Raw genomic sequence first — 19,252 nt, forward strand, 5'->3', positions numbered from 1 at the left:
CGCTGTGCTGGCCTGAAGCCAGGAGCCAGATGCTTCCTCCTGGTCTCCCATGCGGGTGCAGGGGCCAAGGACCTGGGCCATCCTCCACTGCCTTCCCGGGCCACAGCAGAGAGCTGGACTGGAAGAGGAGCAACTGGGACGGAATCCGGTGTCCCAACTGGGACTAGAACCCGGGGTGCCAGCGCCGCAGGCAGAGGATTAGCCAAATGAGCCGCGGTGCCGGCCAAGTTGTTGTTGTTTTTTTAATACCCCAAAGGGCAATAAGGAATTGCTGCATCCAATTTCAGATGCTGTATAAAGTTATGATCTTCCTGGATTTAAGCAGCTTTTTAAAAGTCTCATATTCATAATGATTAACTTTACCCAATTTGTTATTTTAGAATTAAAAGAAATTTTTTTGAGATTTGTTTATTTATTTATTTGACAGGCAGAGTTACAGACAGTGTGTGAGAGAGAGAGAGAGAGAGAGAGAGAGAGAGAGAGAGAGAGAGAGAAGGTCTTCCTTCCATTGGTTCACTCCCCAAGTTGCCACAACAGTCAGAGCTGCGCCGATCCAAAGCCAGGAGCCAGGTGCTTCCTCCTGGTCTCCCATGCGGGAGCCCAAGCACTTGGGCCATCCTCCACTGCCTTCCCAGGCCAGAGCAGAGAGCTGGACTGGAAGAGGAGCAACTGGGACTAGAACCAGTGCTCATATGGGATGCCGGCGCCGCAGGCAGAGGATTAACCAAGTGAGCCACAGCACCGGCCCCCAGAATTTTTAAAAATTTAATAGAATTTTACTTTTATGTTTTTGAGTCACATTACACCCTACACTTTTTTGAACTGTCATGGGTCCCAATCCATACTGATGAGGATTTTCCAAGTCACACAGTCCTTAGCATCACAGTCTTTGGCCATTTGGGGGATTTTGTACTGTTTTGCTTACTGTAATGTCTCAATGAGGTAGACATATGAAATAGTCTATAAGTAAAGGTAAATCTTCTTCACTCCTTTATGAGTATTTCAAAAACAGAAGCTGAGTTTTGTATATTTTTGACAAAACGATATGCCAAGTAAGATTTTTCAATTTGGATAATGTTATTGTCCTGAACTTCTTTTCTCTTTCTTCAGAGGATGTACTGAGTAAAGATGCTGGGGAATGTGCAATATGTCTTGAAGAACTGCAGCAGGGAGATACTATAGCACGGCTGCCTTGTCTATGCATATATCATAAAGGGTAAGTTTCTTTTGATGTTAACCAAGTTGCTAATAGAGTAAAAGATTGTTGTCACAGTTTCAAACATTGTAGTTAGGGCTGAAAATATTTCTTCAATCAACAGCTCCCCGCTCTTTTCTGTGTCCAGTGCATGTGTGTGTGCACATACTCACACACAGACACACACAAGCATGCATGCGTACATACATCTTAAAAAATAATGGCTTTTTGTTCCTGCTAGGACTAAAACTCAACCCCACATTTGTTTGTAGCTAAAAGGTTACCATTTTTAAGTATTTCCTATGATGCAGGCATTGTCCATAGCTTCTTAAATAGGTATGTTGTAAAAGCCTTAGGACAGCCTCATTTTATAATTGAGGAAATCAGCTAAGGGACAGTAGGGAATTTCTCCAAGGTTCCATGGCTAATAAATGGCAGAGCTGAGACTCCAGCAGATTTGCAGTCTGCTGGACTCCAAAACCCATCTGGTTTCTTACACAGTCATCTTGCTTTCAGACCAATAAAGGAAAATTGTTATGTAAAAATAAAACAAGGGGTGGACGTTTGGTGCAATGGTCAAGATGACTGCATCCCATTTTAGAGTGCCTGGGTTTGAGTCCCGGCTCTGCTTCTGATTCCAGCTGCCTTGCTGATGCAAGACCTGGAGACAGCAAGTAAAGGCTCATGTACTTGGGTCCCTGCCACCCACGTGAGAGACCTGGGTTGAGTTCTGAGTTCCTGGCTTCAACCTTTCTCAGCCCAATTGTTGTGGGCATTTGGGAAGTGAACCAGTGGATAGAAGATCCTTGTCTTTCTGTGTCTGTCTCTCTGCCTTTCAAATAAATTTAAGAAAATAGTTTTTAAAAACTTTTAAAAAAAGGTAACTAGAAAACAAAACAGCAAACCATAACTTTCAAAACAATGGCGAAATGAGGTAGAATTTTGATTAAAGGTGGTAGTGCAGGAAAGCATACAGAAAACAGAGTAATAGCATAAATAAGGAGGCAATAGTAAATCCAAATACATCAGTCATTATAATAAATTTGTATAGGACAAACTCACCAGTTTGAAAAGATATTATATGAGATGTAAAATGTGTTGGCGTACCCTGTGTGGACAGGAGGACTCACAGCTGTAAAGATATTGTTTTACCCCAAGTTATGTAATTAATACTGTATCAGTCAGGTCTTACTATAGTTTATATAATCAGACAACCTGATTCTAAAAATACATATGGATCAAAGAACAATCAAAACACTCATAAAAAAGATGACCATGTTTCCAGGGGTTGTTGTGCTGAGCAAATTTATCATTAAGACAGTATCAGTTTGATAATTTGGAAATGGCACAGTTTGGGGATCGGCATTTGTGGTTCAGTGGGTTAAGCCACTGCCTGCAGTGTGGTTCAGGTCCCGGCTGCTCCACTTCCAGTCCAGCTCCCTGTTGTTGCATGTGGGAAAGCCATAGAAGATAACCCAAGTGACTGGGCCCCTGTACATGGTACATGAGGATGAAGCTCCTGGCTTCAACCTGTCCCATCCCTAACATTGCAACCATTTGGGAAGTAAGCCAGTGGGTGGAAGATACCTCTTTGTCTCTCCCTCTCTCCCTGTAACTCTGCCTTTATAAGTAAATCTTAAAAAGAGGGAAAAAAAAAAAATAAGCCTCTGGAACAGAGGGGAGTCCATAAATACTTCTGGCTGTATGGAAAACAGCATAGTGTGGGGGTTAAATCATGGATTCTGGAGTCAGGACTCGCAGGATTTGATTCTCACCTCCTCTACTCATTCACTGTGTGCTCTTGGTCAAATCACTTAATTTGTTTTCCCTCTCATTCTGTAAAATGAGGACAGCAGTACCAACTTTATAGAATTATAAAGGTTTAAGCAAGCTCAGTTTTGGAACTGAGGCAAATATTGTGGCACAGTGGATTCAGCCTCTGTTTGGGACGCCTGTATACCATATTGAATTGCCTCTGCTTCCAATCCAGCTTTCTACGAACACTCCTGGGAAGCAACAAATGATGGCGCAAGTACTTGGGTCCTTGCTACCCACATAGGAGACCTGGCTGGAGTTCCTGGATCCTGGCTTAGTTATTGTGGGCCTTCGGGGAATGAGCCAGCAGATGGAAGATCAGTGTCTGTCTGTCTCTCTCTCTCTCTCTCTCTTGATATGTGTGTGTGGTTTTGTTTGTGTGTGTGACTCTGCCTTTCAAATAAATAAACAAAACTTTAAAAAGCTTGGAATGTGGTGGCACCTAATCAGTACTGTAAAGTGTTTGAGTACATTAAAAAATGATTTGCTAGTGATGATATAGCAGTAGAGTAAGGAAAGAACAGATTGTTATAAATGGTGTTAGGATCAGTTGGTTATTGTATGGAAAAACAGCTGAATCCCTATCTTAAATTTGAGATAGAAATCAATTCCAAGTTGACTAAATGTACACCTATAAAATGAAAACCTGAAGTGACAGGGAAATGCTTTTGACTTCCTATAAGGAATTATTTTAAGTGAACCACTTCCCTCCAAAAAAAGAAAAGCTTGAAAGACTTATATTCCCCCCCAAAAAAGCTTCAAAGATAACTTTGCCTATATTAAAATTTTAAAATTACTTGAATCTTGACACTGCAGAAAAGTAACAACCTCATCTTGGAATGTTATCAAAGGTTTTATATATAAAATAATGTGTTTTTTTTTTCGTGACTTTTCTATAATACCTCCCTAATAAATTTTTAAAATTGTTTAGAGTGCATATGCAAAAATTAGAAAAAGCATGTTACTCAATTGTATCATTTATATAAGCTTCTTAAAATTAATTAATTTGGGGGCAGAAAGAGCTCCCATTCATTGTTTCATTCTCCAAGTGTCTGCAGTGGCAGGAATCCAACAAGGTTCAGGACTGGGGCAGAAGCTGGGAGCCAGGACACTTAATTTAGTTTTCCTGATTATCAAGAACCCAATTACCTGAGCCATCACCACTGCCTCCCGAGGTCCGCATAGTGGGAAGCTACAGTCAGGAGCCAGAGCCAGACAATGCAGTTGGGTACTCTGATATATGATATGGGTAGGGTGCCTTAGTCACTAGGCTAAACACCCGCCCCTTATATAAAATTTTAAACATAGGAACAGTCCTGGATACTGTTTTGGAATACACACATACATAGTTACAAAGTAAAAAATGCCTAGGAATAGAAAACACCAAATTCAGAATAGTGAGTTCATAATGGTGCCCGGTGAAGGGAATACAATATTTTAAATAGTCAGTGAAAATTATTTAGAACAGAACATAGGTGGATTGCTAGTAGTTTATGTGAAAAGGACCTGGGGTTTTAAGTGATTCTTTTCTCATGATGGGGTAAAAGAAGGGGCACCCATTTCAGATCACATAGGCACTATTCAGATGTACTGTGAATTGCCAACATAGCTGGAGTATTTTGTTCCATTCTCAGTACTTTAAGAAGTGTTCTGGTAGAGCAGGGGACTTTTGAAGTGGTGGAGACAGACTGAAAACAATGACCTAAACCAAACTGGGGATGTGCTTAGAGAACAGAACTGGTAGTGGCCAGAGACATTGCAAGAATAATGCAGATGAGATTCACTACTGTTTTCTTTTAAATTCAGTTATTTTTTAAGTGAAACACTTTTTTTTTTTTTTGACAGGCAGAGTGGACAGTGAGAGAGAGAGACAGAGAGAAAGGTCTTCCTTTTCTGTTGGTTCACCCCCAATGGCCACCGTGGCCGGCACGCTGCAGCCAGCACACAGTGCTGATCAGGAGCCAGGTGCTTCTCCTGGTCCCCCATGCGGATGCAGGGCCCAAGCACTTGGTCCATCCTCCACTGCACTCCCGGACCACAGCAGAGAGCTGGCCTGGAAGAGGAGCAACCGGGACAGAATCCGGTGTGCCGGCGCCGCAGGTGGAGGATTAGCCTATTGAGCCACTGCGCCGGCCTAAGTGAAACACTTTTTAAAATTTTTTGAATTTATTTGAAAGGCAGAGGGACGAGGCAGGCAGAGAGATCTTCTATAAACTGGTTCACTTCCTAAGTGCCCACAACAGTCAGATCTGGGCCAGGTAAAAACCTGGAACTCAGTCTGAGTTACCTGCATGGTGGCAGGAACCCAAGTACTCGGACCATCATCTGTTGTCTTACAGGATGAACAGTAGCAGGAAGGTGTAATAGGAATTGAAGCCAGGACTTAAACTCAAGCACTCAGATATGTGGGTGTCCCAGGTGGCATCTTGAGTACTGCCCCCATCTATACTTTCCATCTTCCAAACCAACCCGTTAGGAAATAAGACTGATAAATACAAACTTTCCTTTCAGTGTATTGGCTAAGCCTGCATATCTAAGTTTGAAGTGCATCACAAATGAAAATGTAGAGTAGTTTGAATTCTGCTTGGGTGCCTTATTAGCTGTTGGGCAAGTTACTTAACCTTGGAAGACCTTGGTTTTAGTCACCTCTCAGGGTGCTGTGAATTAGCACTTGTGCTCTATGGAAACTTTCTGTGTTGTACAGTAGGGTAGCCACTAGCCATATTGCTGTTGAGCATTTGGAATGTGTCTATTGTGGTTGAGAAACTGAAATTTTTACTACATTTTAAACATTAAATAACCACGTGTAACCCTTGTCTATTTTATTGTACAATGCAGATTTATAATGTGTTTAATTTTATGTACCCTAATGTCTAACTTCTAATAACATCATTAAATAGTTTATAAATGCAATTGATCGTTTTATTTGTGTGTGTATATATTGCAAGATAGGACAGAATATGTTCAGTAATTAATTTTAAATGATTTTAATATTTATGATATAAACAGTTGATATAGGTACATAAGTGACTATTTTGAAAAGAAAAATCTCCAAATTTATCACTTACTTTTGTATATTTGTAAAGAGGTAGTTCTTCAGGTTTTGTTTTTGAAGTAATTTTCTTTGAACTTAAAATAATTTGTAGTAAAATTTTGTAAAGATCTTTTCTTTAATGGCTTAATCAAAATATAATAAACATACCCCCTTTAGATTTTTTTGGTAAAGGTGAAGTTGAGAAGTAAGTATTATGATGACTGTTATGATATAAATAATTAAACATAAGTATTTCCATTTTTTCCTGATTTTGTTCTTTTCTAGGTGTATAGATGAATGGTTTGAAGTAAATAGATCTTGCCCTGAGCACCCTTCGGATTAAACATTGATTCCTGTTTTATAGGTAATTCTCCCTTTTGTTGTAATTGCTCTTTAAAAGTGTTGTCTTGCACTACACATCCTCAGCCCTCATTTGTATTCATTTACTCCCTGAGGCAAGTGAGGGAGTGTATATATGTGGGAGTGTATGTTCCAGATACTTTGTTAGACTACTATGTAGAAAACTCACACTTCAAAATACACTGAAACAACTTTCTTGATTTGTGCATAAAATCAGATATTGAATGTTAACATTCTTGGTACTTCAAGAACACATTTGCCTGTTGAATTTTAGGTGACTACTGAAAAAAGCACATGAAGTACATATCAAGACCCCATTTTTCCAGTGACAAACCTTTGGATCTGAGTAGTTAAATTCCATGATTTTAATATATTAAATATGTAAAGCTTTTTTATGGGATTCATCCCTCAAAATAGTTTAAGAAAAAAAAGAAGCAGGTTGCACCAAGAGTTCAACATCATATAGCTAGGAAGTAGAGTCAGATTTCATACTCCTATCCAAAACTTCCTAGCTTGTATAATCGTATAATTCTGATCATTTAGCATTATCATGTGCCAGGCATTGTTCTAACCATTTTAGTAATTCATTTAATTGTCATCCTGCCCCTTTGAGCTCAGTACTGTTACTATTCTTATTACACAGTTGAGGAAATGAGGTGCAGAGAGGTTAAGAAACATAGCTTGTCAGGCTCACGTAGCTTGGTCGGTGGAGATGGGATTTGAACACAAATCCTGGCTCCCAAAACTGTCATCTTAGCACATTGAGGCACCAGGTGCGTTACCTTCTAAAGTTGTGTCACAAATTCTTTCATTCAGTTCAGTCACCTACTTTTATATCTGCAGCATGTAATAAAGCCCTTGTCTATATAGTAGGAAAAAAGTGAATTCTAAAACCAAGTAAAGAATTCGTTTTGCTCTGCTGATTTAGCTTGTGGTTCTGCACTATCTGAAAATGTTTAGCGAATTGAATGAAAGCCTCACTTGAGAACTGCCTTTTCTCAGACTCCATGAAGTAAATTAAATGGCATTATTTAGTTTTGAAAAAGTAAAGGTTAACTTAATTACTGTCTTCCAGTATATGGAAAGCTTTTATGAGAAAACTTGCAGAAAAGACAAAGCATTGAATTTTCACCTCGGGGCCGAATGTTTTTAGCCAGTCCTGGAGTGGTTTCTGAAGGAGTTCACACTTCTGTGTTTCCCACTCGAGACATTTCTGGACAGCAGTCTTTTCTGAATGGCTGAGACTGAAGGTAGGGAACCAGAACAGATAGCATCCAGAGAGGTAACTTACTATCAGTCATGGCAATGGAAAAGAGCACTTGAGTGAAGACCTCTCACAGTAGCAGTAAGTCTGCCTGTAAGTTGTGAAAACCGCAGAAAACAGGTTATTACAGACTGAGCTGTGCATTTACTCAGATCAGACCTGGCACCCTTACAACAGGAATTGCAATACGACTGCTGATAAGAGCAGTGTAATAGTGGAATGGTATTTGGAGTCTCTGTGTACCATGTGTTTTTATTTCACTGTGAAAAGGGTTGTGAGGAGGAAAATGCTTTGGAATGCCTTCAGTGCTTTCCTGTATCTGGGTCAATAAAGTGAAGCTGTGGCTAGGGTAACAGAAGCATTTTCAAAGAAGTGCTGCAAACAAAGCTAACAAAATGAAATTTTCATCTTAGTATTTCAGATGCCAACATAATACATCTAAATCCCTCACCAAAAGTACAATGAGTCTTTAAAGTCTTAGTCTTTGCTCAGGCTGCTATAACAAAATGCCTTAGATGGGTCATTTGGAAACTAGAGATGTGTGGCTCACAGTTCTGGAAGGTGCCCCAGGTCTAGTTTCTGGCGAGGACTCCTTCGTCTGTGGAGAGGACAGCAGGCTGCCTCGCGTCCTTTTGATAAGCGCACTGATTCCATTCGTGAGGGCTCTGAGGACACCGGCACAGTACTCTCACACTGGAGATGAGGTTCTACATACGCATTCTGAGAAACATGAACATTCAGGTCATAGAGAGTTGGTTAAATTTTTGTATGTGTAAGATGGAATTTTATGATGTACATTTTTTCTTTGGTGGTCTTGTCACTAACTTTTTTATTTGCTGTCACAATGAGCTTATGGGATACATAGAATATGCAGCTCATAGGCAATATGCACTCATCTGTTGGTCTTAAATAACGTTTCTGTTCCTTCATGTTATGAATCATTGTTATCTTTGTATTTTTATTTATTTACTTATATGTGGAGCCCGAGTTTCTAATGTCTAGTCATCTGCACACATAAATCTGAACCAATGAGGTCTGCCTCTAAGCCCTAAAGAGTCATTTTTGAGAACTTACAAGGGCCAGCTCTGTGGCATAGTGGGCAAAGCCTCCACCTGCAGCACTGGCATCCCATATGGGCACCGGTTGGAGTCCTGGCTGCTCTTCTTCTGATCCAGCTCTTCGCCATGGCCTGGAAAAGCAGAAGAAGGCTCAAGTCCTTGGGCCCCTGCCCCTGATTAGGAGACCTAGAAGAAGCTCCTGTCTCCTGGCTTTGAATCAGCCCAGATCTAGCATTGTAGCCATTTGGTGGGGAGTGAACCAGCAGATGGAAGACCTTTTTCTCTGTCTCTTCCTCTCTCTGTCTGCAACTTTACCTCTCAAATAAATTTTTAAAAAAAATCTTGCAGGTACAGAATATCTCGACTCAGATTTTTGCTTCTGTCATTACTGCTCTTATTTGTTATCCCTTTGCTGTCCTACGTTAACAGCATATAGGTTTGAAGAGGATTCAATGTTGTTAAAATATTAAAACGTAAAAAAGCAATATATAGCAATAAAGCCCAACATTTCAGTAGTGACCAAAAATATTTCAATTAAAAATAAAGTTGAGCCAAGACAATTTTGTATTTCATGCTATATTTGCATTAAGTAATTGAGTGAGATTGCATTAGAGCAATCTTAAGACAGAATAAATATTGTGGATTTACTTCAACTGAGAAGGATGCTCCATACAAGCCATTCCTAGGCGAAGTGTCAGGTCTCCAGCAGAGCCTGCATGTGTGACCAGTGTCAAAGAAGGGTCTGACAGGGAAATTCAAAGAGTCATAATATCTCCGTGAGGGAACTCTTCAGAACTTGCATTTTACTCCAAACAGCCTGTAGATTTCTCTATATATAGTGAGGAAACGGGGAGGTGATCAACAGACTGTAAAGATGATCAGTCTTCACACAGAAATGTTCTCGTATTCTATCAGTGTTAGTCTCTTACCCAGGAATCCTTACAGACGCTGAAGCCCAGGCCCCAGAGTCGTTCACACCCAGCTTCCACAAGTGTTTCCAGAGGTGACGCCCACAGCTCTGCCAGACGCAAAACAGATGTCAGAGTCTGGAAATGGATCTTGATGGTCAGCTTCTCATTGTCAAGTGGCCTGATACTGTAATTGATAATTTCATTATTGAAAGAAATCAGCACTTTGAAAGCAATCGAACTTGTTTATCAGTCCAGTGATGGAATCTGTACTGAGCTCAGGATTTGCAGGCTGGTTTTTGGATTCAATCCTTATCAATATATCTCCGAAATCCTGGAGCAGCTCCACATCTGTTTTTTTGTTGTTGTTTTAAGTACTTATTTACAGAGTTACAAAGAGGCAGAAAGAGAGAAAGAGGTCTTCCATCTGCTGGTTCACTCCCCAGGTGGCTGCAACCACCACAGCTGGGCTGATCTAAAGCCAGGAGCCAGGAGTTTTTTATGGGTCTCCTACATGGGTGCAAGGGCCCAAGGACTTGGGCCATCTTCTTCTGTTTTCCCAGGCCATAGAAGAGAGCTGGACTAGAAACGGAGTAGCCAGGACTCGAACCAGCACCCACATGGGATGCCAGCACTGTAGATGGTGGCTTTACCTGCTGTGCCACAGTGCTGGCCCATTTATGGCACGTTTTCTTCAATTCTTTATACATTTCTTTCAGCTGATCTCTTCATTCATTCTGGCTTCATTTCGCATGAACTGTTGCAACACCTTCTCATCCAGCCTCTAAATGTTCTGTGTACTCAGAGACCTGGATGCATGCTCCTACATGCATCGCTGATCTTCCCTCTGTAGCTGCATACTGCTCTCATTGAGGTTTCCCTGAGTTTGAGTCTTTTCTCATAAAGACGTCATTTACTTGAAAAGTTACCCGCTGTATTCCTCAGCAGCCACATCCATGGGGCTGTCTGTGAGTCACAGCAAAGCACACGCAGCAGGCTCCTGTCCCACACCAAAGACCTTCTTTGGCTCCTTGGAGGTCCTACACATATGCTTCTCAGAATTCAGGAACTAGTGGAGACAAGCCTTTCTGGCAAGGGACACCAGGTTTCTCAAATGAATATTTGTTTTCATGTCTTTCTGCCATGATGATTCCTTGCACACTGGACATCAGGCAGGACGTTGGGCTTCTTCACAGGAGAGACAGAGACAGGGCCTGCAGAAACTGTGTCCACAGTGAATGGGGACAGTGCAGGCAGATGAAGCAGCTGAGTTCTTTCTGAAAGACTTGGGGATATCTGAGTCCATTTCTCTAAGGACTGTATCTGTGGTCTCACCAACATTGATGTGGAAATCAAAGTATGAAGCCAGTTCAGGGGTCAGTTCAGCCCTCTCTGTGGTGCTGGTTGCTGGCAAATTTCTGAAGCCTCCCGGGCAGCTCCAAAGGAAGTGTGCAGGTTCTAGAGCACAGCTTTTTTATGTCCACCATAAGAATTTAATGAAAAACTGAAGTAGAGCTGCATAAACGCATGAATATCTGATGTCTTGATTAGTTAAGAAATTGTCTACTGTTTTTATTTTGGACTTTGTAGTTACTTGGAGAGAGACTATGAAATAAATTGTGTGTGGGCGTGTTCATGTTCTCCGATGTAGTCTTTATTGTGGGTGAATGACTGATGTGTATTGGCTATTTTTTGTGACTGTTTTAAATTTTGGTCTTTATTTGTCTTGATCTATTCCTCTGCAGGACACTAATTTTATGAATTTCTGAAATAGTAAGGGTATGAAAATCTAAAGCATTGTCTGGGGAAATGGATATTGCATTTTGATTTGTATTACTATTATGATCACTGCATAAATTTATCTATTTTTTACACAGGTTTTCTTGTCTTTTCAAGATACTTGAAAAATCGAGAGGATATGAGAATCTGTCTCTGGATACACAGAAGCCTGAGTTCTGTGAGATGTGGTGATACAGAGATGGACAGCGTGCGGGAGAGCAGTGCTGTCGCACACAGATGGCACACTTAGCACAGAACTCAGAGCACCAGACCCACAGAGAAAGGACACACAGGGATTCTGAAAATGCTGCACCTCCCTTACTGGTCATCCACATAGGTACACCGAGGAACATTTTGTATTCCGACGCCAAAGTTAACTGCTTTAAAAGTTGATTTACTTTTTATTAAGTTCTCTAGAGCTGCGCAACTCATTGTGTTATGGTTTGTTCTCCTTTTCTAGTTTGGGGTCTCTATTTTCCCCGGTGTAATGTTTCTTCATTCATCTATTCTTAAATTGAAAACCACATAATTCTCATAAATTAAAGTCTTAAATGTGAAACCAAGAAATGTAATCAAGCAGTAAAACGTTCTCTGAATGAAGACTATGATCTCAAGTTCTTCCATTTTCCCCCCCAAGAGTGGAAAATAGACTTCTACATAGGAAAGCTAAAATATGTTAATATTTTTAAATTAAAGGTTTAATATTATCAGAATGTAGTCCAAAGAGTAAATCAAATTACATAATTACATCTTAATTAAATGTGGCATTGTCTACTGAACTGCAGTTTATGAAATATGTCGTTTCTTCTTAAATGAAACTGCCCAGCAGTTACTCAGCAGTGAATCATCTTGCAGCTATGCAACTGTTTCAGAAATATGAATTACCAGTTTTAAGTACTGCCAGATAGAGTAACTTTGTTTTAACGGGTATCTTTTGTTTATTCTTTTCATGTAATTATTTTATTGTACTTTGCATCTCCAGGCAGTTTTCTCAAATTTGGGTCAAGTGTTTAGCAGTTTGTAAACATAATAGCTTATGAAAGGGTAAACTAAAACTTTCTGGGGTAGAGCCTGGAATAATTTGAGGGATATTTTATATACCTTTAAAAATCAGAATTGTGATGCCAGATTTGTAGCAATTTGCATCTTTAATTTTCCAGATACTCTGGAGATTAGCATTTGATAAATGATTTTTAAAGCAAACATGATAATTTTGTTAATTTATAATTTATTAATGTGTTATTACTGTAATTGAAAATGTTATAAAGACTTTAAATTCAGTCATATAGAAAGAAATGTATTAAGCAAAATTATGTGAATAAATATTCCCATAAAATATATCTGAATGGTTAAAAATACTGGAAGAGAGCTATCAAGGCTACAATAGTGAATGTGTTTTTCTTTTCTTTTTTTTTTTTTAAATATCAAAAATACCAGTAAGAAAGTTTGGTGTTTTCAACATAGGGAAAATGTTATCAGTTATTAGGCAGTGCACTTTACTTGGTATAATTGAAAGTTGCACTATTTCCTTAATTTAAGCTTTCTTTTATGTATTTAAGTATTGCTTTTTTATTTAATGCTGCTCTTCTCTGAATTTTTTTCTCTATTGCTTCTGTTTCATATTTTTTACAAGGGCAAGTACAGGAGCAACTGCTGCTACCCATAAAAATTTGTGTATTATTAATAATTAAAAGAATTTTTAATTGCTTTCTGTGTGATTTGAGACTGGATAACATTTTCCCTAAGGCTACGCTGTGAAATGCCTTTTGTCAATGCTGCAATTGCTAAGTGAATCCAAGACCTCCATTGTGACAGCTGACAGCACAGTTTCCATAGGTGCTTCTCGAGTAGTTATGGAAAATATTCTTCCCTCGAGGGAAATAGTCTTTCCTTCGATTCTTTCTGTTACCATGAAATCTTAATTTGAATCCATTTTATTTCACACTTTGAATTTTGTGAGCTTTCACGCTCTTCCCTCCCTTGAGTAAAAGCTCTTAGGATGTAAATAACCGATTTGTTTTCTACTGTTGGTATGTTATTGTGATCATGATAATTTTGTTGTCTTTCTTTCTTAAAAGACGTTTATTACAGCTGTGGTAATCAGCTATTTCTGTTCTCCTGGGAGTTGATTTTCTGCTACAGTTTTTGACGTGTGTTGGCTTAAGTTCACCTTTTCTTCTTTGTTTTCTCTCAGTCTTCCTAGATTAGCCTCTCATAAGCTTCTGTGCTGTGGCTGCTACAATAGAAGCTCCTCTGGTTTTAGAGAAAGTTCAGCATTTGTCAGTTGCTACTTGATTATTATATTTGTCTCAAACAGTATTTACTTAAATCTGTTTAGAACAATCCTTTTTTTGTTAAAATTTACAAGGTGGCATTTTTACTTTAAATTCCATCTGCAATGCCTTCCTAAAAAGAATTTAGAAAATGGAGAAAAAAAAAAAGTTTATAAAGCCCAAGTGCTCCAATTTTTAATCACAGTCATTATTCTGGAAAATATTATAAGTAGTATTCTACTTAATGTCACTTATAATATTTGCAAATCCATATACAGATACAGAGTAGTGTAAGTAAGACATAAAATGTTAGATTTTTAAATATTTAGCTGAAACTGTAGACAACTAAATATTATGGAGACATAATAAAGATTGAAAGCTTTGATTTTCAAGTGGGTATGGCTTTCTAGAATCTTTCTAAGTACTCTTCATATGAGATCACCTGAGCGTGTATGGAAAGCAATATGTTCTCAAATTTCATTTTTGTGCCACTCTGCTTCTGTAGTGGACTGATCACCAGTTTTGACTCGTCTTTCTTGGTAGGGCACTTTGTAAAATTTGCCCTTGCCAGAATGTTCAAGAGACAGTAAAATTATACTCTTACTTTTGGCTGCTTGCCAGAGAAATAGAGTAAGTTTGGTCTTAATATATGTTTCTCAGATTTGGTTACAAATCAGTTTATAGATTGTATATTAAGAGCAATGTTTATGGTTGCAATATTAATAGTGGTTTTTATAATTGATATTTTGTGATCACAAAGACAAGATTTAAAGTTATGTTAACTTTGCATTACATATAGCTTTTGATTTCTTAATGCACATCTTATATTTTAAATGCTATGCTGTTGCCTTTTTCACCCACCAGTCCAAAAATGACTGACAGCCGCCTTGCGCACATCTGCAGTGTGCATCTCCTAAAGAATGCAGTGAGTCAGTTCACACAAGTGGCCAATTGCTTTGCAAAGCTTGTTTGGCTCACAGCTGTGTTTCTGTGTTTGGATATAGTAAAGTTTAAGGGCAGTCATTAGATAATGATACTATAACAAGCAGTGGGGATGTTCCTGTAAATGAAAGACGATAAATTCCATGTAAGTGTTACTTAGCTTCACGCACTGACTTAGAGAGTGAAAGAAGGGGATTTTCCCAGCAGTGGGCTACATTTGAACAAAGCATGAGACTGCCTGAAACTTGAGAATAATTGAGTTATCATCTAATTGACATCCACACTAGGCATTAATGATATCTAAAGTATTCTCAGAGGAAGCTTCCCTATAAATCAGAATATCAGAAACTATTTAAAACTACAAAGAGGCCAGTGATGCTTATGTGAGTTATATGAGAACTACACTATAGCTGCAGGAAATCTTACAGTTCACTTGGGCCATTTTCTTGCAATTTTGATTTATCCTAAGATGAACTCTGTGTGTACTGACAGTGATTAGATGTGAAGTATCCCTTGTCTTAATGTATAGATATTTTTCTTAGTTAAAAAAAATTCTAGCATGCCAGTATCTTATCTTTGGCCCATTCCCTGTTATTTTATTTTATTTTTTTAGAATTATCCTTGCTGTGTTGTGAATAGCAATGGTTAAATTATATCTACCATCTTTCTCTGCCATATCTTCTCATTTTGAAACTAAATTGCTGCTTGGTCCACTCCTAATAGCATTCATATACAGGAACAGCTGGTAAAACTTTTGGTAATAACTTACGCAGACAATACTCTGAATACCAGATCTGTGAATGGTATACTTGAGCCAGGAAGCTGAATATTCTTTTTATGGTCACAAAATTCCATTTTTAAATGAGAAATACCTTGTCTCCCAAGTCAGCTGATTCTCTGTGGAAAGTAAAAGGCATTAAAGAAAACCAAATATAGTAATATTTAGTTGTAGTTGAAAATGCAGCATTACAGTAGTTAAGGGAGTTGGTTATTTTCAGATGTTTAAGCTTTCATTAATTTTAGATCAATGATTAAAATAAGATAGATTTTTCAGCTGTTTATTCCTAATACTCAAAAGAACAGCATGGCATAAACTAACATCCCAAATGAAAAAAATGGATGTGACTTTGCAGTCTCTGTTTATCAATACTCTTTCTTAGCTCTGCCCTGCGCTGTGGAGCCACTGTCAGGGCCCAAGTCTTGGTGACAGAAGTATCTAAATTCTCCCATACAAATTCTTCAGGCCTTCCTTTTCTGACTTGGATATGTTGAACAGGTACTGGTGATTTATGTTTGACAGCTGTCTACCGTTAGTAAAGCTGGTGTCAGAATTTTAAAAGATGTAATTGCCAAGTCAGTAGCATTTTAAGTACCCGTGTGCATATAATGCAGGTAGCAGACCCTGTGGGGAGATGCAAAAGAGATTTTAGTCTTAAGTGATGACACACATAATCAGTTCATACATTTTATTTCTTTGCATTGTTTTTTTAATTTGAGTTTCATTGTTTGAAAGTCATAATAGATAATAATAGTAATAATAGATAATTTCCTCTGTTGCTTTATTCGTGGTTTCCAAAACACTTCTGTAATTATCTCTTAATTTCTCCTATTAGAAAGTATTTTCCTGTTAAATAAAATATCAAAAGCATCAATCACAAGAAACAGAAAATGTATCAGTAATAACTTGTGCTAGTATGTTCTAAACTGAAATGGGACAATTCATTATTGACATTTTAATAAATAAAACTTCTAAATGATCTTGATAAATTATCCCTTTTTTAGATGTAGAAAATAAAAGAATACTTTGAAGGAATTTGTCATAATCCTCCCTTATGTCTAGAAGTTGATGTTACATTACAATAAAACAAAAATATCTCAATGCTGAAAAATCACCATAAATAACTGATGTTATGGCTTCTTTATTTTCATATGCACTTTACCATAAAATTGAATCTAAAATTAATTACAATTCTGTAATGACCTAAGAGTTGACTGTTGTAGTTATAATGGAAAAATTGGTTTTCATTGTAACCGTAAGTAAAGATGTACTCTGAAATTTTAAATTTAACACTTATTTGTAAATTTTGTAACTGAAATGTGACTGGAGAGCTTTTAAGTTTTGGGGACAGATGATCTAGTACGTAATCATAACTTTTAAATTTACTTGTATATTTGGTAACATTCCATTGTGTTTTCAAAAAGAAGAGGAAATCTTTTGTGAAGCACAGCTTTCCTGAGGAATTGAGTTTTGCAGTGAAGTGGTTAAGGACTTGGGCTCTGGAGCCAGACTGCCTGTCTTAACCATCTCTGAAGATCACCTTTGTGAAAGGAAGTAATAACCCTATTTCACACGTCAGGGTTGTTGTAGTAAGTGGAAAGGCACATTTGTGCAAGACCAGACACATAGTAAACACTTAATGATGTTAGTGGCTACTATAAACAGTAGAAATATTTATATCCATTTATGAACAATTTTTGTACTCTACAGTCATGAGGTATAGTAGTAATATATAAGACTTTAACTGACGTGTGTAAAGAGGCATGGGTATAATAAAGAACATTATGGGTTGTGATTCCTGCTGTTACTGCAGCCTAGTAATAAAAAGCAGCTATACGTTAGGCACTGCTTGATTCTGTGGACGGCAGCTGAATAAAATATAACTGACCTGCAGTGGGGAGAATGACATATGCTCTGAGAAGACAGACATTAGCTGTTTTGAAGGCACAAAGAAGAGTTAGTAAACTCAGACTAGGCAACAGAATGATTAAAGCCTTTATAACAACAACAAAAATCACAGCCTAGGGTATGTGGATAAAGGAACATGTGAAGTGGAAGTTTGGGAAGGGTTTTCATATACAAAAATTTGAGAAACACATAACAGTCTTGGAGAGCTGGGTCTAGAGAGGTAAGCAAACAACAAATCATGAAGAAATGTGTGTGCCAAGCTGATTAAGCAAGATTCTGATTCTAGAGGAATGAGACTGGAGGCAGAGAAATCTGTTAGAAAATGAATAGTGTTTCAGGCATGGTGCTGAGAGACTGAACTACAGCAATGGCACTAGGTAAAGCAAAGACAAAAGAACTTAATGGCTTAGGAAGCAGAATTGACTCATCTTGGCAACCGTTTGGATTTAAGGGATCAGAGACAAGACCAGGACAGCTTCTTCTTTTCTCACACCTTGAAGGGTTAATTTCTACCTGAGAAAAGGTGATTATGCTTGTAGTATCTGCTGGAGAAACAGAGATCAGGAACACCGATTCTAAAATGAAGGAACTGGATCTTGAGGGGCAACAGATCCTTGAGAGAGTAGCTGGACAAGGATAGTTGGCAAGTTGTGGGAAAGCGAGAGGTGTGTGTCTGTGTTGTGTGTGTCTATTAGACCCCACAAATGCCCAAGTCAGTGGTTCACACTAAACTAGCAGCGACAGCTCCTTAGTTGAGTTGGATTGCTCCTGGTATCCCCCTGGCTCCTTAGCTCTGTACACCATTAGAATGGGGCTGTGTTTTCCCAGGTTGCTTAGAGAATATGCTGAGATGCACTTTGAATCATTCTTGAAGGTTTTCTCTTTGATAGATTTGTCCCATATCCTTTCCATTACCAGTCCTGTCAGATGTTTGAAACAAAAGTAAAGCTACTTTTGGAAGCAGGGCTTTAAAGAAGTAGACATGGAAGATGGATGCTGTGGTACTACTAATGGATGTTACTCTTAAGGTAGGTTGGATTAGACGAGGTAAGAGACTAAAGAAATATACTATTGCTTGGAAATAGATGTGTTGCTGCTGGCCACATTATGATTTCTTTTGCTTAGCAAAGGATGGGAAATGACGGCTGGTCAGCTTGTATTTAGTTCTTGGAGGAGCAGCACAGACTTCGGGATATAGCCTTGTGGGTCAAGGAAGCTACTCCATAGAGTCCCTAAACTAATCCATGTTCATGGAAACACCATGCAAGCTATCGGAGATTCTCTTGTGGATGATTTGAGACTGCCCTTAGACCAGGAATTCCCACAAACCAAGGCCTGTGAGAATAATGGAGACTTGACACCTCAGAGGGATATATTCTAGTATGCCCAAACTCCCTGTATTTATAAGTATCACTACATGGTTTAAGAGTTGATTTCTCACACATGGTGTGTAAAAGTCATGATGTTTCTGTAGTACTTAAGTGATGCTATAATTATAAAACAGATTTTAAGTTCTGTATATTGCCTTACTTGCATAATTTTATTTTCCACAAACTTTTGAATTTTATGTCTATTGATACGGAATTTTAGGGTACACAACCAAAAGATAGCTTTCCAATAAAGTCATTTTGAGATTCTACTGCTTTCTCACTGACTCGATCATGTAGCTGGAGAATTAGTTGGGTAACTGAATGTAGATTGCACAATTGTTATCAATGTAAATTTACTTCAGAAAAACACCAGATAACCATGTATCATGAACCTTTCACAATAACTCATTACTACTTGAATTAAAGTGTGAGTAAACTTGTAAATGTCTTGATGATATCAGTCAGGGAGTTCCAATGATGTACATACAGTTCATCCATTATTAGGTTCAGACATGCGAAGGCTAAAGACCTGCTGTGGGTATATAAACTAAATATCCCAGCTGTTAGC

General features: G+C 38.4%; 1 protein-coding gene across 2 annotated transcripts in view; it reads left to right on the plus strand.

Annotated features, from left to right (window-relative positions):
- The window catches only part of ZNRF2 (zinc and ring finger 2), an 89,994-nt gene extending 73,553 nt beyond the window's left edge, over positions 1-16,441 (plus strand). Inside the window, exons 3-5 of one of the 2 annotated variants that reach the window (XM_062178039.1) lie at positions 1,111-1,216; positions 6,330-6,408; positions 11,512-16,441. In XM_062178039.1, the coding sequence (XP_062034023.1) occupies positions 1,111-1,216; positions 6,330-6,387 (164 nt within the window). In that variant the 3' untranslated portion in view covers positions 6,388-6,408; positions 11,512-16,441. The remainder of the gene's footprint in view (positions 1-1,110; positions 1,217-6,329; positions 6,409-11,511) is intronic. The other variant, XM_062178041.1, reaches the window with a different exon arrangement.
- Positions 16,442-19,252: the final 2,811 nt, after the last annotated feature.

The sequence above is a fragment of the Lepus europaeus genome, chromosome 20 (assembly GCF_033115175.1).
Source record: "Lepus europaeus isolate LE1 chromosome 20, mLepTim1.pri, whole genome shotgun sequence".
NCBI classification, from domain to species: Eukaryota; Metazoa; Chordata; class Mammalia; order Lagomorpha; family Leporidae; genus Lepus; species Lepus europaeus.